We start from the raw sequence: 23,653 nt of genomic DNA on the forward strand, positions 1-23,653 counted from the left end.
TCTACATAAAAAAGTGCTCACGTATGTACTTCCAACTCAAACCCCACTTGCAAGCCGAAGTTCTTAATCTTCTACTCGAGGATCATATGGTCAACGATTCACAACGCGCGCAGCTTAAGTAGCTAATCGATCTCAAAAAGACCAGGCAATAAGTTAAGTTTATTACCTCATTCCTAGATTTCATTTACCATATACAGATTCGCCCACTGCATGCATACTCACTAGTGTTAGATATCCGCAGATAAACTTAAGCTTGATCGAGATATTTCTCACCAGGGTCTATGCTACCGACGGCTACCATGCATAGCGTAATCTATTACATCGTCAGCTTACTCTGCGTTAACGAAGAAAGCTTAAATCAACTTTATGTCGTGCAAGGTTCATATCCTCAACGTGGGAGTTACCTGGACTTGTTTGGTCCTAATCATAAAAACCAAGGGAATACAGTCGCACCTCGCTATTCCGGATGACTAAGATTCACCAAATCCTGTACGGGAGGGTAAATATTCCCAAGAAATCTGGGATAGGAAATTGATTTTGCGGTAGAAAAATTTAATTCTCAAGGAATTTTATACGGGACAGCAAGGGATCCGGCATATTGAGTTCCGCCATAGCGAGGTGCAACTGTAGCTACACGGGGTGAGCCATCATCACCTCCGCAATATCTCTATGATAGACTTAATTTACAGAGTGTTTCGAAAACGAATGAGATATCAAAACTCCGGTGCCACAGGCCCAACAGGTAAATACTTAATATAGGTTGAATTCAATAAGTAACCACGTATAACGACCTCTTCGAGCTTCGGGGTGTTCTCGGGCTCGTCTCGTGGGAATTCTTAAGGACCGGAGACCCCGGCATGATCTACAGCCACTCGTCAAAAGTGTTCGTGATACAGTTTTAATGTCAGTGCGCAGTGTGGCGCACCCGTAATACTGATGTTATTAAAGTTGAGATTTAAAACAACGAAAAGTATATAATATAGTTCGTGACTATATATAAAAAGAAGATAGGTCATTGGTCTTATTCTTCATTAATTTGGGTGCCATTGGTCACTGGGAAAGTCTTCTCTTGGGGTGTTCTTGATGGTCCGCCGCGGTTACATATGGAGAAATGTCTCACTCTGAAATCGGAATCACGAACACTTTTGCAGAGTGGCTGTACATAGCAAGGCGTATTGTACTAGTATATGTAGATAATGCCTTTAAGCCTTGGCACTTTGTCTATAATTAGAAGCGGGGGTTCGGGCCATGGGTTGTATGTTGCAGAACGTATACTCTATATACTTTAGAGTAGCATAGCGTACATGCTGAGCATGAGATTTGTAAAGAAAGGTCCCCTTGGATTTCCGCAGAGTTTTTATCACATCTCATACTAAGGCAAAGACTTGGGAAATACTAATCTATAGCTTATTCTCTATTCATGTATCACTTCTACATCGGTTTACCCCTATTCCTCCTTCACCGGGCCCAACCTCCACCAGTTTACGTTCACAATGAAGGAGGCGAAAACTTACCAAATAAAGCGTGCAATATCATCCATAAATACTTTTAAAGAACATGAGGGCTCATATATTTACAGAGAGTACGAGACACGTCATGTCATCAATCCCACCGCATCGTCAATGATTGGTGTGCTGCCTAATGAGACTTGGCACCTACATGTCTTGGTCTACTACCGTCTAAATGTGGTTACGTAATATTACAATCCTACAGTTACTTTAGACTCAAATCTGTACCGTTCAATTAGTTACGGCGCGCTCAAAAGGAAGCAATCTTTGTTTCCCGATCAGCGAAATTTTGAAACGCTGCCGCACAGCCGGCTTGAGAAGTATGATAGGTAAATTTGTATACTAACTGATATCTGTTTTTGCTACTCGATTTCACCAAATTCCTAATCAACAAATTTACGGGACTATATATTGGTACTACCGTAGGAAGGTAATTAATTTGGAAGATTCTGGCCCACAATCATCGCTCAATTTACATTCCTACATACTGAAACCTAAAGTTTTCACTTCAAGCCAGGAATGCACGAAAAATCTAAAATTATTCAACCTAGCTTCTAACCAGAACGAGGGGTGAAAAGGGCACACCGAACAAATTATCTTCAATATTGACTACTAACAATAAATACACGTTGTCTAAACAACGTAATAAATGTCCATCTCCATCTTCTGTACATGATTCGCCCAACCCGGATACTAACACAATCAGCACTTTGGAGCAAGATTCTAGAATCTGGTTGATGAATACCTACCATAGCTCTCGCCACAACCGATACTCTGTCTCCCGCCTTCATGCTCCTGACGAAATCACCTCCATATCCCGAACCACCCGCAAGCTGTGACCCGGGGCGATCATTCCAACTCCACACAACTTTATGCATCTTCGTTTCGGAGCTAGCCCGAACGTTACATTGAATATGGCATCTCTCGCATGTTTCTTCTGTATTTCCCTTAGATATAGGAACAGTTTTCCACCCAAGTTCGGATTGACGCGCGGACAATACGTCCCTGTCCTTGATGTTGATGGAGTTTGTCAGTGGCGTTGCTCCCCTAGCTGCTGAAATAGTGACTGGACGCTCCACAAACGCCTCGAACCAGGTAAAGGATGCTTCGTAGATGTCTAAAATACTATCAGCAGATAACCGGAAGACTGAGCTACCGATAAAACCCTACCCCTAGAATTATTGGGACTCGAGCTCCATCCTTGATCATGGCTCAAAATCCTGAAAACCACCTTCCTCGCCGGTGTGAGAGTCCTCACACAAACACCACCAATATCTACCCCTTCTGTCTCGCCCTCTGGAATAAATCTTCCCGGCAGTGGCTGGCTCTGTAAACACAGTTCCTCCCCGTTATTTCGGGCTATAATCCCCTCCGCAAGCTCGATGGTATTGTGGGGCCAATACTCGGCATAACTGATGATCTGGTCGACTAGTTCAATTGGGACCACTTTGAGAAAACATTTTTTGACTGATAGGACATCTTGCGGGGTGGGTTGGTAATTATTAGCGCTATTGCTAGTATTTGAGGCCATTTTATTTCTGGATTTGATGACTGGGTTGAGGAAACGAGCGATGGAGGCCAACATAAAGCTAAACAGCGGTTGAAGATATGTATGAAGTAGGATGGGGGGGGATAAGTCAGTATTATGGCTTCAGTCCTACTTAACATGCAGCCACGTTTACCAACCACATGCTGGCTGAGCTGCTTATATAATGGTATGGTTCGACAATCTTCAGCCGCATCCATGCAGTATAGAGGCTTGGCGCTCTAGAGATCTATGTACCAAATTCCCTTAAATTGATACAAAGACTTTCTCGGGAAAAGAAGTTATTCCGTATATAATAATTCTAGTACCTACGAGTATGCACCAGGTATCACTCGGGCTTGGCGCACCTATGCGCTAACAGACTGTTCACAGCCTCTCACTCGCGCATTGGTACATGCTGGTTTAGGCCTATCACTGTTCTCCGTGTTGAAAGTTGGTCATAAATTATAATAGAAATTTCTAACATTCTGATACGATACCAACAGTTATACGGGTATATAATAACCCCCTATTGTGTTCTAGTCAAGCAAATAGCCAAGCCTCGTAGACTCTGTACCTACACATAGCCACGTGCACATGTACAAGTAAAACATGTTTTATATTATTGATCTTATGTATACAAGCTGACGGCTATGGAGCACACACAAAATGAAATAAATCATATAAATCAACAAATCATTCAAAGAAAGTATACTATAATTATTGCACGCCGTGAAACCTCTTTCACGACGTTAAACGAGGGAAATCTTCTCATCATAGTATTAAGTTATCTTAGGCCTGACGGGAATTGGCGGCTGCTGAAAATTCCTCAGACTCAACAATAAATACCGAAGCCCTCATATTAATTGGGGAGGGCTAGGATTGCGTTGGAGAGGAAGGAAAAACGGGTGCCCTGACCTTCATTTTGCTTATTCGACCATGACCTCAAGAGGCGCTAATCCGACTTAATATCGTAGAATCTTCAAAAACCGAGTAGCGAATTATTGCAAGGATCACACTACTTCTCTCACGCGGAGAGACACTGGTTCTCCTCAACTAATAGGGCCAGAGCGGTATTTCTACTATAGCGTCTCATCTCGCACTTTTGACCCGATGCAGAGTGAAATGAGTGACATCTTGAATTGGCACCGGTGTAATAGGATCCTATAGTCACATTAGCCAGTTGCTTCAGTATTCTGATCGGTGTATATTACCATTCCATATGCCACCGCATTCAAATATACTCTATCAGCTTCACCTATACTTGAGCCAATGAAAAATCCGTCCAAATAGCTCTCATCTATAGTACGCCAAGCTAATCTGTTTCCCTGCCACACAAAGTCTCCGCTAGGATTTTTATTAGGAGTGGTCTCCCATGTCAATTCCAGTGCTCCAGTCAAAAGAGGGCTATCTCTTTCAACTATATGAAGATATAACCTACTGTCATCGGAGACAGTGACAGCTAGGTGCCTTCTTGCGATATCACTGTTGGTTGTTTGACAAATTTGAAATTCGCCACAAGAGCTTTCTGGTCCCAGCTGGAGGAATCCGTTCGGAACTATATTTCCCGTTCGTAAGCAGATTGCAGTGAAAAACAGAAGTGCAAAATATACATACCTGGCGCCTGAATAAATTCCCTGTATGGCCTTCGTGGCTCCTCCATAGAGGCTCTCAGTTTGAAAAACATCAATTTATCACCCATAAGTGGTAGACTTGACAGATTATGGATGTACTGAGAGCATTTCTGCCTAATATTTGTCTGGTACCACCACGCATAAAGGCACAGTAATACCAGCACGCCCAAACTGCACCCGCCAGTTAACATCCACACGCTACGTGCCATCTTCCGGTCCAGTTCTGTATCGGTCGCTAACTGGACTGTGTAGTTTCCATTGGGATTTATAAAGCTTCTCACTCCAGCTTTGCATATACAGTTCCGGAAAACTCCGGTAAGCTGCATGACCGTTCCACCAACACCGGAAAGAAAAGCTAACATGAATGCGAAACCTCGAAGAATATTTATCAATTTTTTCGCCCACTTGGGCCAGCCGGGCCTTTTTCCTATTGTCTGCCTAATAACGAAAATCCCAATCAACTCAACTTGGGAGACCCAATATAAAAAGAACATAAAACTCCTGCAACCAAGGCCAATTTCTGGAGTCTCGAATGAAACCAGAAATGCAAGCCAGCAAGGAGCCGACATAAGGATTGCTGCAGAGAGACCTGTAAGATATATCGATGTGTTGGTCCCTAAGTATCCCTCCAACCCATTGGCTTTGGCCCATTTGTAGGTACTTACACCACGATCCCAGATGGATACGGGCTTGTACCTCGAAAGAAACACTTCGCTTGCACTATCCCCACGGTTTTTTGGCGGAGCGATTTTTGAGACTATGCCTTCGAGGGCAGCGGGATTATTGCAACCTAGTAGGCACTTTATATAAAGTTAGCCGATGGTGAAAATGGGAGCTGGGACTTGGCTTACTCCACAAACAATTGCTACTATCACAAAAACTGAGTACCAAATACCGAGTGCAATGGCGTGGGAGGTATCATTGTCTCCAAGATTCTTCAGCGCATCGATTAGCGCATAAATGAATGATCCCACATAAAAAATTACCGGCGATCCAACAATAGCTCCGAAGGATCCCTAGAGATAATTGCACTTAGCATAGTCATTTCTCCAAGGGACAAGGTGAGACTTCATACCTGGGATTCAAGTAACGAGTGTAACCTTGCCTTTGCCTGTATCTCTGATGCGTTCACAATAAATTGCTCCGCACCCTCCTTTGGTTTTCCTTCTTTGATATTCAAATTTCCCAACAACAAAGCCACCAGTATCCTCCTCCTCCGAAGCTCCCTATCCACCCTGGTACTAGCACCTTCGGGCTCTTGTAATAGTGCCAATTCCCGTAAGAGTCTATGGTCTAAAAGCATTTCATAAAGCCCTCCCACTAGTATTGGTCCTGCACAGACAAAGACAACCGTAATCCATCTGAGTGTCTCCACCATCACAATAACCATTGCGAGAATAAGATTCATGGATCCCCGCGCTGTAAACCAATCCTCTTTGAAAAGCCTCTCGGGAATTCTTAGCTGCCAGCCCCTGGGAATAGAAATACTAAACACCAAGGCCGGGATAAGGAATCCGACCAGTGGGCTCAATATTTCATTCAAATGGTTCTTCGACACACGAGACGGTTGGAATCCTCCGCATTCTGCACGACACCAGGTCAGGCTGACATATATGGGTAGGGCGGCGTCTTTCCCATCATCGAAGCTGGCACCACAGGTGTACGTGTTATTATTTTGGGAGTTGCCAGTGTCATAGAACTGATCTCGGGCCTTTTTACAGCACTTATGAAAGTCTGCGTATTGAATATCTGCACTCGCAAGTGGAAGGTAGACGAGGAGGACGAATAATAAAAGAGGCCAGATATACGCAGAGTTTGAGAATGTACGCGTCATGGTGTCGAGCGGGCTTAATTGCTCTCTTCTAGAGTTCTCTGTATATGTATTTAGCCTAGATTGCCAAAGTAACAAGCTGGTAAGGAGTAACAAGCTTGGGATAGAGTCTAGAAATATGTGTAGTCTTTCTTGCTCATTATATATATTGTTATATAGAGTGAGGCTCCATTTTATCCGATCCTCAAGAATATCTGATATGGGTCATACTGATAAGTGGCATTTCAACATTGGTATGTATAGATATATTAGGACAACCAATTTATCAAAATTCCAGTCATCTAGTCACAAAACAAACACACAGGTATCATTTGATCAACTGAAATAAAGCCAGTGTACGCGTACAATCGTCTCCCCGGACACTCTCCCTAAGGTCCTGGTGGGACAATATGTATATCAGGAGTCAACTCCACCAAGTATCAGGTCGCACATAGTAGGCTATGGTAGTACATTACCTATACCAAGTAGCAGCCTCTTATCATCTGAGTCGGAATGTTACACCAGTTCTCGTCCTATGTCATACAGTAACACAAAGCACCTGGGTTCGCTGAAGCAGATAACTAATCAAACAAGGCTGTGAATGGACTCAAATAAAGCATGATGTTTTGAAGCCTTCACTAGGAAGTAAGGGATGCTTGCCCTATATTCATAAAGTATAAAATGAGGCGAAGTTAGGGCTGTGGCCAATCAACACCGGCGACTAGAGCTATAGGGTCATGAACGGTCACAAGTGCACATGGTGTATACTTCGTGATTTTGGTGAGAATAAGCGAGAAGTAGGCACAACATGTAGACCAAACCTTGCTTGGTCTGGGCGTTTGGTTGATTTATTGCCTTGAGTTGCATAATAGCAGATGGCATATGTGTTTATAACCTACTTAGTCTCTCGAGGACGGGGTATGAACGTGTTATACATACATATTATGCCCCGGGCCCTAGGAAATATCTATCATGTGAAACTCCCGGCCCCAGGTCCTGATTTTAGTAATACAGATAAATATATAGTGAACAAGAGTTATTTGGTCACTGCCACGAATCTGCCTTGAAGAATGTGGCGTTTCCGAGTTCTTGCGTTCTTTAGCTTCAGCTGAGTACTCGAGTGACTAGTGAGTCTAGCTATGTGCAGATGATCAGAGGGAGTGCTTATCCTCAGCTTTGATAGTCATATAAGAATTAACAGTAGGCAAAATTAACCTTAATTCGCTTAGGCAGCACTCCATGTGCATACATCTATTTCGCACGCACATTGATTTCAAACTGCGGATATAATTCATCCGAACCATGGTTGGTATGAGTAAAGGGTTATTCCTCCAGGCTCAATGTCAATCAGTGGGGGCCAGGAGTGCTGGCACGATCCTCTAAGGAGGAAATCGCTCCATATATACATAAATCTACAGTTGAGTGTGTTCGGGGATAAGATCATTGACTCCATGGCTTTAAGCTTAACCGCGCGCGCATCGATGATACATGTATTCTCAGAAGTTCTGTCACTGACGTCACGCACTTTGTATACTTGTATGCATCCAAGCAATTAAGGATGTGGCCGTCTCATATGATATATGAGATGCAAGTCACTACCTAAAACAGCTAGAATTTTTGTCCAACCTGTCCTACTTTCTATTAAACTAGCGCAGCTCTAAAACTAATAAGAATTTAAGTACTCCCTTGTACCTCTCTTTACGTGTTTTCTGCCCTTTCACAAATACAGACTTGCACCAGTGGTAACATGTTATTGGTCGTTGACTGAGCGGGTAAGCGTGGTGCAGCCGCCTTGCAGTAACAATAATCAACTTCTGGACAAGCGTGTCGAGAATGTAACGTAATGATACTCCCATCAAAGCGGTGCTTACTATATGTAACCCAATTATATACATATATTGTGGTCACCCATAACCGAGTGAGGGCCTATGAGTCCACGATCTGTCACCTCCAAACAGTACATCTACATATATGTAGCTGCGATCAGGGATCAACTGGTTGTCTAGATTCGGGGTAAAGAATTTCCGTGCTACGAAGATTGCCAAAGACATGCATGTAGCCCGGATACCATCAAAAAGGGATAAACAATGATATGGAAGTCCTTTGCTCGCGCTCGTAGATTTAACATGGCGCGCATGGAATCCCGAAATCCTTCAATATCGATATTCATTTATAAACTCCACAGTATGCAATGTGTACATCAACTTCGGTCGCCAAGGTTTAATCGATTATTTACATACATTTCGCACGGGCCGTGCGTACGGAATTCCGAAACTCTTCGACACCGCATGTATCCGTAAAACACAGCTAAACTCCAGCATTCTAGCCCCGTTAACTCCGCGACAACGACTATCCCATATTAGATGACGTCATCAGCGGAAATCGAATTGCATCTTCTAGAGTAGTTTCTACGGATTGGTTGTACAACCCCCAAATCTCCGAAGCTCGACCCTTATATATATCGACATGAACTCATGTCAGTTCTCAGTTCCAATCGTAATAGCAATCAAATCAACACTTCGGATTGAACAATATACCAGCTGAATTTACAAAAATCATGACATTACTACCCACTCGCCCACTTGGAAGAAATGGTCCGCAGGTCACTGCCCTCGGCCTTGGTCTCATGGTACGTACACAACACCACTTTTTTCGTTCGCTCTGCAATATTGTGCTGACATTTACTAGGGATTGAGTGCCTTCTACGGAAAGGTGGACTCGGATGAGGAGCGCTTTAAATTTCTCGACCGCGCTCATGAGCTTGGCGAGAGATTCTGGGATACTTCTGACTTTTATGGAGATAACGAGGAGCTTATTGGAAAATGGTTTAAGAAGACTGGAAAAAGAAAGGATATCTTTATCGCCAGCAAATTTGCGGCAACGGTAAACTAATTCCTGCTTGCTTATTTGTTGTGTGAAAGAGTGTTGCTGACGCAGGGGGGTGTTAAGACGGATACAAGAGGGGAAAGTGAGGGCGCGAGGTACGGCGTGAGGGGCGACAAAGAATATGTGCATGAGGCATATCAAAATTCAAGCGCCAAGCTAGGAGTAGACTATATCGACCTTTACTATATTCATAGGTACGGTTCCTTAACAATGCTGGCATGAGTGGCACTGACAACGTGGGTGAACAGAATAGACAGAAATGTTCCCATCGAAGAAACAATGGAAGCCCTGGCCGAGCTCGTAAAGTAAGCTCTTCATTCGTCCCTCCACTGCTATCTGCTAATAATCTTTAGAGCTGGCAAGATTGGACACATTGGTATCTCAGAATGTAGCGCTGCAACTCTTCGCCGTGCACACGCTGTCCATCCTATTGCTGCCTTACAAGTCGAATATTCCCCCTTCACCCTCGAAATTGAGGGTCCTCCCATCAACCTCCTAAGCACCGCCCGCGAGCTTGGTATCACAACAGTTGCGTACAGCCCGCTTGGTCGTGGAATGTTGACAGGAGCTTACAAGAGTCCCGACGATTTCGAAGAAGGTGACCTCAGAAAGTATCTGCCGAGATACTCTAAGGAGAACTTCCCAAAGAACTTGGAGTTGGTGGAAAAGTTCAGACAGATAGCCGACAGAAAGAAGTGCACTCCCGGACAATTGGCATTGGCATGGTTGATGGCCCAAGGGGAAGATATTATTCCGATTCCGGGGTATGTATTCTTAGTCTCTGGAGTAAAGAAATGATTCTAACATTTTTGTTAATGTTTAGAACTAAAAAAACCAAATACCTGGAAGAGAATGTTGGCGCATTGAATGTTGAGTTGACTACGGAGGAAGTTAAGGAAATTCGTGAAGCCACCGAAGCTGCCGAGCCAGCTGGCGAGCGAGTTCCAGCCGGGTCAGTGCCCGCCCACTCTCTAGCACCACATATAATATAGTGATTTTAGAATGCTGACAGTTAATGAATAACAGGTTTGCCCACGGTTTATACGGAGATACCCCGGAGAGGAGGTAGAGAGGGATTTTTTTATCGCGTACAGTGCGTACTATCACTGAAATCGAAACGGACATAAGTCCTCTAAGACCCATATCTGGCAACCATATTGTATGTAGATATTTGAAGAATCGGAGGAATATATAGTTGAATACATAAAATGCACGGCTCAGTATCTCCGTATTTCACTCTGAGAAATTCAAATAATACTAGCCTGTGCCATGTTCTACTGAGACATGATATCGATAAATCTACTGAGTAGACTCCAGGACCAAGGACTGGGGTTTCGGAATGGTATGAGTCAATAAATTTGTCTCTAATAGCGTCTCTAAAAACTCTACCCCGTTCTATTACTCTACGAACCTCTATAAGATCTATTTCTTCTCTAGCACCGTCTGTTCCCTAACCAGGTTCATGATCTCGTCCATAATCCCCGGCATAGGAACTTTAGCTGGACTCCCCCTCTGGTCGACGAAGAAATCCCTATACATCTTCTTATCCTCAAACGGCGGCTTCCACTCCCAATTCGAACATCCCAACCTCTTGGGCTTATACCTCAGCTCGCTTAAGATCACTTTACTGAGTTGCGGGCGACCTAGAGTACGGATGGTGCCGAGCGAGATCTCGGCACTAGGTGGAAGCTTCTTGACGTAACGGGCGACCATCTCGCGAGAAACTCGGGCCCATGGAGGGAGGTGGAGGTAAGCGTGCGTCACATATGGGGGACTACACATGAGGAGTGAGTTGAAGGCTCCATGGGAAGATGAGAGGAGAGTATGTACCTGGTGTATTGCATGAATGCTATGGGAATGATGCCAGCAATTATAACTACAATTACAATGGTTATTCTCGTTACTCAAGCCTCTAAATCATAAAGACCACTTACTTCCCACAGGAGCCCAGTAGCCATACTCAGTCTCGATACCTACCGACGGGGCAGCAATGAAGGTGCAGAACCCCGCGACAAAGAGTGTCGCCAACTTCAGTGTCGCCACAAATACAATCCTCTGGCCGGCATAGTATATCAAAATCTTGTCGCCCAGACCTGAGATCACAATCAGCCTTCCATATTTCCCTCAATACCTCGGGGGATCCGGAGGATGTCCTAATTACCTTTCGCGGTAATTACAGCGTCATTCTCTTTCATCCCCTTACGGCCCCAAAAGTTCAAATTGCGGCATTGGATTCGGCTGGTGAGTGAGGTGGGCTTTGCTTGGAGCCGGATTGCCCGTAGCAATGGTGTAGGTCTGAAAATCATGTTTCGGAGATGTATGAGCTCATCCTGGAAATTAGTGGGGGTTTCAGGGTTGTTGGGCGGAAGAATGCCTTTGTTTAAGGGAGTGAGTGATTTCCGATGAATGCAGAGATGCTGATATTGCCGATCCGGCCAATTGAAGTTTGAAACCCGTACCCATCCAATTGAATAGTAGAGGGACTGGTAAACCATGATTTACGGATTTTTGTAATAAATAACCCTAACCCTTGTGTGAATATGAGCATGCTACTCGACTCCCTGCTGATTGATTGATTGGTGTTTATTGTAGGCAGCCCATAGGCTATGACATTTGTCCCTCCCTAGCAGCAGTAAAATATGGTCTGAAAATACCAAGAACATACAAATAAAGCCAATCCCGGATGACCTCAACTATAGTAAAGGAGCACAAGACACTTTATATAGGTATTTGAACTTGCTGAAAAATCCAGAAGGTACTCTCTATCAATATCATTCGCATTTAAATACAATTAAACTCGGGCATGCTCTATTATTTTCGATGACATACATGTATCCACAAAGATCAGCTCTTTAGAGTAAACCCACATGCGCCCGCTACCGCCCTTGCCACCGAGAAAGGGATCGTGGACGCGTCCATCATTCCCGACGCAAACATATCGTCCAAAAAGAACGGCAAGCTCCAATACAGCCACATTGTCGTCCACAGAAACCCTACGACCTTGTGCCACACCCGCACCTCTGCAAGACCTCCCGTAGCGCGAACATACCATGAAACCACTGCTTCCTCAAATAAAATTGCGATAGACTGAGAAGCAAAGAAGAATATGGTACCAAGAGGGAGGCCATGATGGTCTGGACCTAGCATCACTCGCAATGGGAGTGCATGGAAGATTCCGGAGAGGGTGAAAGTGAGGATAAGGTGTACAATTGCACCGGTTTCGTCGGTGAGCCGAAGTGTTCGGACCGCAAATTTGGCATAGGAGCTGAGAGTCTGGGTTGTGTCAGTCCTTGAGACTCCTAATACAAAGTCCAGAGGAACCCTACCCTACGGATGAGTTTGTGCCAGAAGCAACCCCATACACGTCTCACAGTGAAAGCGTCCCAAATATTCCCATACAATGGTGGCCAGTCCTGTGATAAAGACTTGTCAGTGACACGAAAATAATAAGCTGATATGGATTCAACTCACCTCCGGGCGACTTAGACCCAGACCCACAAATGTGATGGAGGTCAATAAGTGATTCAACTGAATTCCACAGAACATGACATATGCCGCTGCCGCTGTAGTCGCGAAACTCCAGATGAAAGGGTGATCACTGAGGGGGGTATAATCCCCACCAATCGAGCCAACATGTCGGTGTTGGGAAACCAGGAAACTATGAAGGATATCATATCCTAGACAGAGTTGAACGAACTGGATAACGTGGCTCTTGACAAAGGCTTTCTTTGAGCGGTATTCTCGCTTTCCCTCGGTGCGTGCGATGCCTTTCACTTGGTAGTTCCAATGTATCCCTTTAATTCACCCATTAGAGACATTCCAAGAGAAAGAGAGTGCAGGTCTCACTTACCACGTGGATTAAAGATTTGGGCAGCACCCCACTTCAACTTCTTCCACCCAAACATCCCATATTCCAATGCCTCCCCCGGCTTCTCACCAACCCTCCAGAACGCCGCCTCCGGAACACTAAACAACAACCGATCTATAGTGGCCAAATACGATGACCACGCCATCCCCAGACCATAGGTAATCTGCGGGTCATCGCTGACCTTTTCGGAGTGAAGAATCACCGCACAAGCGACGATGGCAGAGACAAACACAATGGAGCGCCCTGGGAACGGAGGCGACCATAATGAGAGTATTTGGAGGCCGGGGAGGATTAGGAAGGCGGTGATAGGAGATATTAACGTCATCTTTCCGGGCGGCGGGCGCGTGGTGTTTGGAAGGGGCGTCACGTCTGTCAGGGGTTAACGCGATTCCTCGTGGGTCTGGGGGACCATCACGCCAGAATGCCTGTGTTGATTAGAATTAGAGTAGGTAGAGTGTGTATGTTGTACTTTGTGTGAGTTTTGATTCTCGGCACGGTGCGTCATTGGTCCCTGCATTTTATGGCCAGCTATGTTCCTTCGGGCTCCAGAACTGACATCCCTGCCAGCGGGATCCCGAACATTGGCTTCAACCGCCGAAGTGCCGGTATCCCGTCGTTCAACATACTCCTAAATCATGTATAGCAATCGCTCAAAACCATCGTAAAAGTTTAACCAAAAGCCATAAACTAATCTCTTATATCCTTCTAGTTCACAGACAGCAGAACAAATCTGCCGTTCACCTTTTATAGGGTGATTAGTTGGAATCGGACGCCAACACGGCCTAAGTTCTTTCTTTCAGCACTTTTATGGCCTTGGGTTTACCTCCACAGATTCTTTGTAACATAACAAGGCTGGCAAAAAAAAAAGAAAAGAAAGAAAAAGAGGTTTGAGCATCACATGCCTTTCAGGGCACATGCTTTTCAGGGCACATGCTTTGCTCTCATGAACGAATGGTTCCAGAGGGGGTCGAACCCTCGACCTTGGCGTTAACATTCAATCCTTGTGAGGTATGATATTAGCACCACGCGCTAACCAACTGAGCCATGGAACCGTGACATTTGTACAAATTTTGTGTTTTCTCAATCATTGACATACTACTCAACTACATGTATCGTTGATAGGCGATACTTGAGTGTGTCGAGTGTTTTACCCTGTAGCTTTCTACCACTTGAGCTGCACGTTGAAACACTCATCACCCACTGTCGAGAATCCAGGGGTATATATGCTGGATAGCCGCATAAATGCCCAGAGTGAATCACTTTATCCGTGCTGGCGCTGGTTGTACCTACACCTGTCGAGATCTTGTTAGATGTCAAAGGAAATTTCTGAGTTCGCATAGAGTAGTAAAGAATAATTGGCGTTGCTGGGGTATCTCTTGTAAAATCCCACTCATATAAATCAACAGGTCTTAACTATCCTCTCCGCAATATATCAAGAGATAATTAATTTTTATCATCGCCAGGCCTGTATGTTTCTACGAGGGTATATTTCTACACGCCCCGCACCCTAAAATATGACACTCCGAGATGCATTGGTTCCCGTCCTCAAAGCTAAATAGAACAATCAACTACTTTTCAATATTAGGCCGGATTCACCGCCTACAACATACGAATAGAATTTAGCTTACTCAGCTATGGGGATCACTGCTACCATCAAATCGTTCATTCATCAACCCGTACACTTTTCACACCTCCAGCTCAAACTGGCGAGTTGAGATGGCTTCAATCGGCTTGGTGGTTTATACCTAATATCAATTCCTATTACACCCAAGTTAGAACCTGTACTCATTGCGTTTAGAGGAGAGACCCGTAATTGGAGACAACCAATTTTTCCATAGGTACTAGCTGAGTAGTCCCCTTTGGTTGAGTAATCCTTAAGCTTTGCTTTCGTAGCGACTGCAAGAGTTCGTCAAAGATCAACCTCTCTTGCATCCAACGGCAGCCGGGAACTTTTGTAGATATTGTAGATATCAAAGACGTGTTGAGCAATGAAGCAGCAAGGGCTGTTCATAGATGGATTTCTTTATGCTGAGGATAGGGTAAGGCTGGCGAAGGCGCAAGGCTTTCGACGCCGATTGGTGAAAGCTATAGGGTTATATGTAAATATCAAGTATACACGACGTTAATTTAACGCGACAGAAAGTCTCCAAACCGCTGTGAGCCAAGGCAACTACGCGCAGAGCTTGGTGTATGATGTAGGCACAGGTATATTAGAGTGTTCTGTTCTAAGTCCAATCCACTGAGTGTAGGGCCTGTTGTGTCTACAACATGCGAGCAACTTATGCAGGCCCGCGTACGTGGCTTTTACAAACGTTCGGTTCGTTCACCCTCCAGCTTCATGAGCCCATTCTTATCATCGGTCTCTTTTTTGGCATCTCTGCCGAATAGTGAATTAAACACCGAAAGGAATCACTAAATCTCACTCGGCATATAATAGGAGAAGGAATTCAATCTTTCTCACTCCGAACCCCACCTCGCGGATACTACAATCTAAGGACTACCGTCGTCTCTGCACATATCACCTCGGCTTGCTGTAGATCGTGTTGACCTTTACATTAATCCTTATCCTCGGGGGGTGAGGTGTTTTGGTCCGATGGCAGGCTGGGCTCGCAATAGTAATTACATGTAACAGGCCTTACAAGCTCGGTAATCACGACTTCATCTTGGCCGCTGTATATAGGGGCCACCACGTACTAGTGATCTCTTGATCCTATATAAATCCTAACCCTTAGTCCTTCTGGGCTTTGATTCATTTATAATGGTTCGCCGCAGTTGAGAGACAGCGGTCGAGTGATTACTTATGACTCAATTAATTGGTTGGGTGATGCTATCGATATACCTTCAGCTTTCTTACACCTCCGGCTCCGCTTATTCAATTTATAGTTCCATTGTATTCTTCATACAAGAACACGATGCCCCTTTGATAGGAGTACAACTTAATAACTAACCTTTTGCTCTTACTCTTAAATATATCGCGATCGTACATAGACAATGTCGGCTAACTAACATTATTCCCCAACACCATCTATTACCATTTTAAACACTTCATACAAATTTTAGATTTTATAAACCAACCCATGAAACAAGCCAACATGAAAGCACTGCTTGTTTTCTATTTCCCTTTCTTCTCCTTGGCCGCCATCTCCCTCCCCACCCTCGCCGCCTCCTCTTCAAACCTCTTCGCGCATCTCCACCCCTCAAAGGCACACGTTATCAGCCACTTCATCCATGGCCCGGTGTACTTCCACCCAGGCAGCTTATCAACCTGGTGTTTCCTGAGCTTATCATTCATGTTCATGACATCTCTACTCTTCTTGACTAGTATCGCGGCATGCACCAACACCGCGGCATTGAACTTCCACTCGGGCTCAAACAGTATCTTCAGCACCTCTGGCGCATACTTGATTTGCATAAATATCAGCACAGTCAATGCTACAAACTGTAATATCGACAGCCATCCCATGTAATGATCTGGTAGGAGGTAGCGAGTGACAACAATATCGCTGCGTCCTTCATTGCGACGGGTGGCCTCTTCCTCCATCTCGCGGATGCGCGCGGCGCAGATGGTCTCCCATTCGTATTGCGCCTCCTCGGAGGCAGAGTCTGAGGGAATCGGGGGCAACGGAGGGGTGAAGGCAATGGTGGCGGTACGTGGGAGGGGATTAGCCCAAGGTTCGCGGAGGGGCTGCGAGTAGGTGACGGTCATAGACTTGGGAGTGATTCTTGTCACGATAGCATTGAGAGGTTGAAAGGCGCCATCGTGGAATGTGAGGAGGGAAGAGAGATAGGCTTGAGGCAGCTGGAGAACGATGTTGCGTACGGGGATGGGGTGCTGGATGAGCGTTGTGGGGTCCATCGTTGCGATATGTATGACCGTAGTACTAGCTGCAGTTGATGCAAGGGACGGATATTTATGCAAAGAACTGACAGAGCAGTGGTAGGAGAGCAGGGGAGCAGGAGAGCAGGAGAGCAGGAGAGCAGGAGAGCAGGAGAGCAGGAGAGCAGAAGAACAGAAGAACAGAAGAACAGAACAGATCTCAAGAAGGAAAAAAATATATATCTTCGCTAACTCTTGGTAACAGCTTTATCGCCAAGTCTTTTCCAAGACCACACGTGGGGCCTGGCGGAGACAGCGATTGGCAACCCCTAACTACAACTTAATTCCTGTACTACTGTCACCGGTAGTTAAATTTCTACTGTGATACAAGCATACAACAACAATTTTTTTCTTTTTACAGTAGTGGACCAGTCTCCCACGCTTCTCGCTCAAGCTTCATAAGCGCCGCTTGCTTGTGCGGGAAGGCAAATTCTTTTTCTTTGTAGAAACCCGCTTCGGTTAGGTATTTGATGAACCTGTGGTTGATGTTTAGCCCTGCAGCTTGAAACAGAGTGGTCGCGCGACCCATTTCCCTCATGGGATAATAGTAATCAACAATTCGTAGAGATAAGGGAAGAGACTCACTTTTCATTATCAACCCTTGGTTCCAGCATCACAGTCTGCGTCCTTGGATCATCCAGAAACATATCTACCACCAGAATCAATTAGTATCAACCCTCACCACCACCATGCATGCCAATCATCACAGCCAAACGTCACTCACAATGCACCAAGCTCGAAATCCAGACGCCCACCCTATGGGGCCCCCTAAATTTCTGCTCCCCCACCAAACAATGTACACCCCTCTCCCAGGGCCCACAGCCTGTCGCAAATTTGCCCAAGTTATCTTCCTTCACCCAATACACCTCAAAATACCCAAACGGCTCGTCATTCCAGCACCCAATCACGGGGTAACAATGACTACTTTCCAGTCCCTTCTTGAGGAATTCCCGTGTCTTTTCAACATCCCCACCGTCCTCGCCCCAGAACTCGGCGACCCGCGGATCGTTCATCCACCGGTGAACCAGTTCCGCATCAGTCTCTGCAGAGGCCAGGCGAAAGCTAATGAATTCCTTCAAGGAAGGAACCCACCGCTTGTAGAGTGTGCCTTGTTGCGGACGTGGGCGAAGAGGATGGCGGATTCCGTTGGTGATGATGTATTCGAGAGGCTTAGGATAGTAGAGGCGTTCGTGAACAGCCTCCCAAGGAATTTGCCAGAACGACGAACGGGCAGCATATACATGGACCTCCGCAGTCGGGGATGGGGAAGTGTATGAGAGTAGTCCTATTGCAGCTCCAAGTCCCACGTTTACTGGATCAGAGAAGAGCCCGGTGGTGGTATTGATATTGACAACCCAGGGCTTTCTCGGGTCCTTTTTTGCGGCAGGTTTAGGCGCGGGGTGGCAGAAATACCAGTAGAGGGCTAACCACAGTCTGTAGACCGCTGGAGACGACTCAGGGTCGTGGCAGAAGAGGGTAATTTTGTCAGAGGTGGCAGATGGGAAGTCGGTTGGCGAGCCGTGGGTTACTTCTATGGAGCCTGCTGGCCATGGGTACTCGATTGATGAGCCGGTTGCCTCGACGGAGAAGTTTAGATGTGAAGACGCGTCTTTAAGGATAACGAGTGTTTGGCCATTGGGGAGGCGGAGGTTTGAACCTGCGGTTGGGGAGGACATTGCGTTTGTTTTCGACATTGCAGTCGTGCGTGGCTCACTGGATGACAGGCATATGGTAAGTAAGTAAGTCTATAATATATAAACATTATTAAGTCATTCATTCTCGTAGCACAGGAAACTTACAGGCACTGGCAGTGACAGTATCTCGTCCTTCCTCAGTTTAAAAACTCAATTGCAAGCTTCCAATGTCCACACTCCCCATATTAATACCCCGCCCTTCTACCATTATCCGATCGCGTAATAGCGCCAGGGATTCCCTACCAACTAACCGGGTTGGAAAAGAAAGAAGGGGGGAAACAAAGGGCCTCTTTCTCAGGAACCGGCGATGGTATCATTACCACTAACTAGTTTTATCAGATCGTACGATAATCAATAAAATGCCTCATTCAAAGGAAGAAAATTTGATCTGATAATGATAACTAGGTTTCGTCTTGAGAAGTGTCTCACCCCCACGTTAGTCTAACTGATAAGAGGCGAACGCCACTTTTGTGGGTAAACCATTTGTCATTGGTAACAGGGCTTGGGCAGGATAGGAATGGTGGCACTGGTTGCCTGCAACGTGCAGACTCAAACTACGAGTAAGGGGGCAAAGGTCATAAGGTGCGATTCATAATCCAATCGTTCGTACACAGGACCCTACCGAGCACATATCGATAAGAACAGATCACAAAATAATCTTGGGTGCGCTCTCAATGTCACATCTAGCATCCACAAAGAATTTGCTACAAAGTTCATATTCGAAAAATTTTGAGTGCTCTTCTTGAAGCTCTTTAATCCGCTATAAACATCTACGAAAAAAAGAAAGAAACAGCCCAAACACCAAGCCAAAAGAAAGATACTACTATTTATGAAACATGAAAAAACTTTGCCATCATCAAACCCATTCAACACACTTATCTCATTACAACCCCAAGTGTAGAGTCGATTCTTTCTGAATGTTGTAGCCGCTCAAAGTACGCCCATCCTCGAGCTGCTTACCAGCAAAGATAAGGTGCTGCTGGTCTGGAGGAATTCCTTCGTTGTCCTGAATTTTGCTCTTCACGTTGTCGATTGTGTCTGAACTCTCAACTTCCAAGGTAACGGCCTTTCCAGTCAATATCTTGACAAAGATCTACATACCACCACGGAGACGGAGGACCAAATGAAGGGTAGATTCCTTTTGAATGTTGTAATCGGAGAGGGTTCGTCCATCTTCAAGCTGCTTACCGGCAAAGATCAAGCGCTGCTGGTCTGGCGGAATTCCCTCTTTGTCCTGGATCTTCGACTTCACATTATCGATGGTATCAGAGGACTCGACCTCTAATGTGATAGTCTTGCCAGTAAGTGTTTTAACAAAAATCTGCATACCACCACGAAGGCGAAGGACGAGATGTAAGGTGGATTCTTTCTGGATGTTGTAATCGGAGAGGGTTCGTCCATCTTCAAGCTGCTTACCAGCGAAAATGAGACGCTGTTGGTCCGGTGGGATGCCCTCTTTATCTTGGATCTTGCTCTTGACATTATCGATCGTGTCCGATGATTCGACTTCCAAGGTAATGGTCTTCCCAGTGAGAGTCTTGACAAAGATCTGCATACCACCACGGAGGCGGAGAACAAGGTGGAGGGTTGATTCTTTCTGAATATTGTAATCCGAAAGAGTGCGGCCGTCCTCAAGCTGCTTACCGGCAAAGATAAGACGTTGTTGATCTGGGGGAATGCCCTCTTTGTCTTGGATTTTGCTCTTGACGTTATCGATCGTATCCGAAGACTCAACCTCAAGAGTAATAGTCTTTCCGGTCACTGTGAACTGTTAGTGATGGCAAGTTAGAAGCAGGAATTTCATGGGAACCTACAAGTTTTGACAAAAATCTGCATTCCTCCACGCAGGCGAAGAACCAAGTGAAGGGTGGACTCCTTCTGGATATTGTAATCGGATAATGTCCGACCATCTTCGAGTTGTTTGCCTGCAAAGATGAGACGCTGCTGGTCTGGGGGAATTCCCTCCTTGTCCTGGATCTTGCTCTTAACGTTGTCGATAGTGTCTGATGACTCGACTTCAAGGGTAATGGTCTTGCCGGTGACTACAAGTCGTCAGTATTCAATATTCGCCACCAGCCCTTTGGCACGAAGGGGAGAAACTCACGGGTTTTAACAAAGATCTGCATGGTAGTGGTTGTAGAAGGAACTTTTCGAAATGAGGAGCTGATGATGGTTGTAATGAGATAGATCTTTGAGGAGGGGGTGGAGAGGTTGATGTATGAGGGATGTAGGGATGTAGGAAGGAAAGAAGAAAGAGAGGGAATGGGACGGTTTTAAGAGTTGGGTGGCTGGCTATGGGCTCAGACCCATTCTACGATAGACTCCCAGGTTTTTGGCTGAATAAGCTACACATGAATCATAGAATAATCGCGAACGATCGAGAGGCAACTCATTCCGCCCCTGCACTGCCACCTTTAGGCGGCAAACCCAACAATTAAACTTATTTTCTAATCTACTATTGAACCCGCCCATTGACAAATTATACAACTGGCTGATTGCGCCCTCTCAAAATGCTGAAATGTAGCTTCTCCGAGCTTCCCCAAGCTTCCCCAGTAGCCAGGGCAGCGTGATGAGTGCCCAAGGTTAAAGAAACAAGACACTATTGCGATAGCTACATGTATGTGTCATACGCACTAGGACTGCAGGGGCGGTACAATATGTAAACTTGTTCGCCGCTCACTATGGTTGACCGCCTTATCTTCCCCGCCTCAGCCACACCATTAACCTTATATGCGGTGGAGCCTTGGAGGTTCCACCTTCCCAATCTGCGGCTAACACCCTCAAGCCTTTCTTCCTGCACAGAGACGTCATTTCTATGCCCATGGCCTTGGAACCTTCCCCCCAGAAAACACTGAGGGTTTCGGGTATCAGATGACGCTTAAAATTATCGATATGCTTGACCTCGCACTTTTGTTTCTGTTATCGACAAACAAGCAAATATTGACGCAGATCCAAAGAGCGGGGCCCCCGAATCAAACTAAGTATCAGAGAGGTTGATATCCCGGATTCTCGGCCCGTACTAGATGCAGAAGGGGAAGAAAAAAGGTACAGAAAACTATCGTGGAATATGCCTTTGTGGGAACCCGAAAACCAATGACCTTAAAGAAGGTGCACCGTCATAGATACAGTAGTACATCCCACTTGTACACGACAAGCCTTCGAACACTTGGTCAATACCAACATGAACAAATCATCTGAAGCCAAATCATGGTTGACCGCGTATAGAGACCTCATTCGCCTTTAATTCCTATGGGTGACATCGGTCGGGCGACGACCTACCAAATATTGATCAAAGTATCTGCGTTCTGAAAATTCTATATGCCCCAAGAAATTCCCCACAATCTTACTCTATCAATGTCAGGATAAAAATTTCATCTCTCCAGCTGAGATCAAAGGTGAAAATGTGACTTTTTTTTCCATGCCTCCACGTGCACCTCTTTTATCTTTTTTTATTTTTTTTTAGATCAAGTGTTGAAACTAATACCAGCAGAGACACTTCAGGATCACCAAAAATTCGGCAGATAAAGATACACATTTCAGGCCAAACCTACAAGTTAAGTCAATAGGTAAAGCGAAATACTATATGTGGTTAAACACCTTTGAACCGGCGAAAGATCGTCGATTTGGGGCAGATATGAAGAGGAAACTTTCAAGCGGGGTAGCTGGACACCACGGCTCTTAAAACGGCTCCTGACTACCCTAGATTTACGACGACTCGAAAAGTACAGTGATGTCTGCTTTTTTGTTGTCGGGAGAATTTTTTTTTTTTATCTTTTGAGAGGTCTGCGTAGGTCCTTTGACTCGATGGCAAGACATTTGTTTCCGAGCTCTTTAGATATCTCAAACCTTGATCATTCGGCATGGGTCCAACATTTTCATATTTCTGTGGATAACATATGCATGAGGCCTATTTTCACTCAGGTAAGTTTTGTACCATGGCCCGGTTCTTCATATCTCACATTTGGTGGTAACTACTGAGAACTTATCACGAATATGCAAAACATAGGGATCTACGTTTGAACCAGGGACGATTTGATGACATCCATAACAGACAGAAAACATTGAGTTATATACACCAAATATTTGATAGGTAACAGCCCACTTCTTCCCGAAATTATCGCCCTCACTGATGTATGGTACTGTAGCTAGTAGTGAAAAAAGAAGAACGCTTTTAGAAGTTGGGACAATGATTTATTGCATCCCCGATCCTCACAATCCAAGGACTAAATCGATCGATGAGCCAATTTACAACTTCTGCCGTTCAACTTTCTATCTCGAAACCCAGTCACTGGTTATACATTGTCTCGGCATACTTGGTCTCGGTATGGATTCTGCATGTTTCCTTTTCATGTGCCGAGCGTCAAAAATTCCTTTTTTTGTACGAGGAAAAATTGTCCACTCGTACGGGGAACGGCGTTGATCCCGGTTGGCTGGCGGCTCGTTATTCAACCAATTTTAGACGCATTCGATCTTTTGATTCGTCCTGATGCCTTTTATCAAGCGCTTGTTGAACTGTGTTGGAAAATTATACGAGATAAACGCCGGCACGTGACTTAGTTTCATGCGGGGTGCTGTGCTGATCATGCCGGCAACTGGTCCGAGAAATAGGTGAGAGCGCTGATAGGATTTACAACAGTTTTTATATGCTTGTGTGTCCACGGCATAACCACCTCCGTTTCCCGCACTTGAAGCCAAAATATACAGACCCCGACTCAACAAAGAATTATCCAGCAAAAGCCAAGGGTCCTACTTTTCGGCATGAAAAGGTCCTCTTATCGAAAACCTGAAGGAATAGCACCCAAGATTCTCTACAAGGATCGCGTACAGAGCACTTGTATCACCGAAAAGAAA

At 45.2% G+C, this 23,653-nt stretch overlaps 8 protein-coding genes across 8 annotated transcripts; 1 reads left to right on the forward strand and 7 right to left on the reverse strand.

The window, feature by feature from the left end:
- Positions 1-2,141: 2,141 nt before the first annotated feature.
- Positions 2,142-3,039, reverse strand: LAJ45_06414 (uncharacterized protein; the record flags this gene model as incomplete). The annotated part of the gene is made up of 3 exons (XM_046115978.1): positions 2,142-2,201; positions 2,258-2,625; positions 2,679-3,039. 3 exons carry the CDS (start codon positions 3,037-3,039, stop codon positions 2,142-2,144), a joined length of 789 nt encoding a protein of 262 aa, XP_045970639.1.
- A 1,086-nt stretch (positions 3,040-4,125) lies between these two features.
- On the reverse strand, positions 4,126-6,501 carry LAJ45_06415 (uncharacterized protein; the record flags this gene model as incomplete). The annotated part of the gene is made up of 5 exons (XM_046115979.1): positions 4,126-4,197; positions 4,248-4,591; positions 4,651-5,467; positions 5,519-5,683; positions 5,743-6,501. 5 exons carry the CDS (start codon positions 6,499-6,501, stop codon positions 4,126-4,128), a joined length of 2,157 nt encoding a protein of 718 aa, XP_045970640.1.
- A 2,533-nt stretch (positions 6,502-9,034) lies between these two features.
- Positions 9,035-10,432, forward strand: LAJ45_06416 (uncharacterized protein; the record flags this gene model as incomplete). The annotated part of the gene is made up of 7 exons (XM_046115980.1): positions 9,035-9,106; positions 9,166-9,360; positions 9,427-9,557; positions 9,612-9,668; positions 9,717-10,127; positions 10,187-10,315; positions 10,390-10,432. The coding sequence occupies 7 exons, from the start codon at positions 9,035-9,037 to the stop codon at positions 10,430-10,432; spliced, it is 1,038 nt and encodes a 345-aa protein (XP_045970641.1).
- Positions 10,433-10,785: 353 nt separating this feature from the next.
- On the reverse strand, positions 10,786-11,669 carry LAJ45_06417 (uncharacterized protein; the record flags this gene model as incomplete). The annotated part of the gene is made up of 4 exons (XM_046115981.1): positions 10,786-11,137; positions 11,194-11,239; positions 11,298-11,456; positions 11,525-11,669. The coding sequence occupies 4 exons, from the start codon at positions 11,667-11,669 to the stop codon at positions 10,786-10,788; spliced, it is 702 nt and encodes a 233-aa protein (XP_045970642.1).
- Positions 11,670-12,207: 538 nt separating this feature from the next.
- Positions 12,208-13,556, reverse strand: LAJ45_06418 (uncharacterized protein; the record flags this gene model as incomplete). Its single annotated transcript, XM_046115982.1, has 4 exons — positions 12,208-12,636; positions 12,690-12,776; positions 12,835-13,157; positions 13,214-13,556. The coding sequence occupies 4 exons, from the start codon at positions 13,554-13,556 to the stop codon at positions 12,208-12,210; spliced, it is 1,182 nt and encodes a 393-aa protein (XP_045970643.1).
- Positions 13,557-16,343: 2,787 nt separating this feature from the next.
- On the reverse strand, positions 16,344-17,087 carry LAJ45_06419 (uncharacterized protein; the record flags this gene model as incomplete). Its single annotated transcript, XM_046115983.1, has 1 exon — positions 16,344-17,087. One exon carries the CDS (start codon positions 17,085-17,087, stop codon positions 16,344-16,346), a length of 744 nt encoding a protein of 247 aa, XP_045970644.1.
- Positions 17,088-17,463: 376 nt separating this feature from the next.
- LAJ45_06420 (uncharacterized protein) lies at positions 17,464-18,784 on the reverse strand (the record flags this gene model as incomplete). The annotated part of the gene is made up of 3 exons (XM_046115984.1): positions 17,464-17,584; positions 17,694-17,757; positions 17,833-18,784. 3 exons carry the CDS (start codon positions 18,782-18,784, stop codon positions 17,464-17,466), a joined length of 1,137 nt encoding a protein of 378 aa, XP_045970645.1.
- A 1,111-nt stretch (positions 18,785-19,895) lies between these two features.
- On the reverse strand, positions 19,896-20,928 carry LAJ45_06421 (uncharacterized protein; the record flags this gene model as incomplete). The annotated part of the gene is made up of 3 exons (XM_046115985.1): positions 19,896-20,563; positions 20,617-20,844; positions 20,907-20,928. 3 exons carry the CDS (start codon positions 20,926-20,928, stop codon positions 19,896-19,898), a joined length of 918 nt encoding a protein of 305 aa, XP_045970646.1.
- Between the last annotated feature and the right edge of the window lie 2,725 nt (positions 20,929-23,653).

The sequence above is a fragment of the Morchella importuna genome (assembly GCF_003444635.1).
Source record: "Morchella importuna strain M04M26 chromosome Unknown Morimp01GS019, whole genome shotgun sequence".
In the NCBI taxonomy this organism is placed as follows: domain Eukaryota; kingdom Fungi; phylum Ascomycota; class Pezizomycetes; order Pezizales; family Morchellaceae; genus Morchella; species Morchella importuna.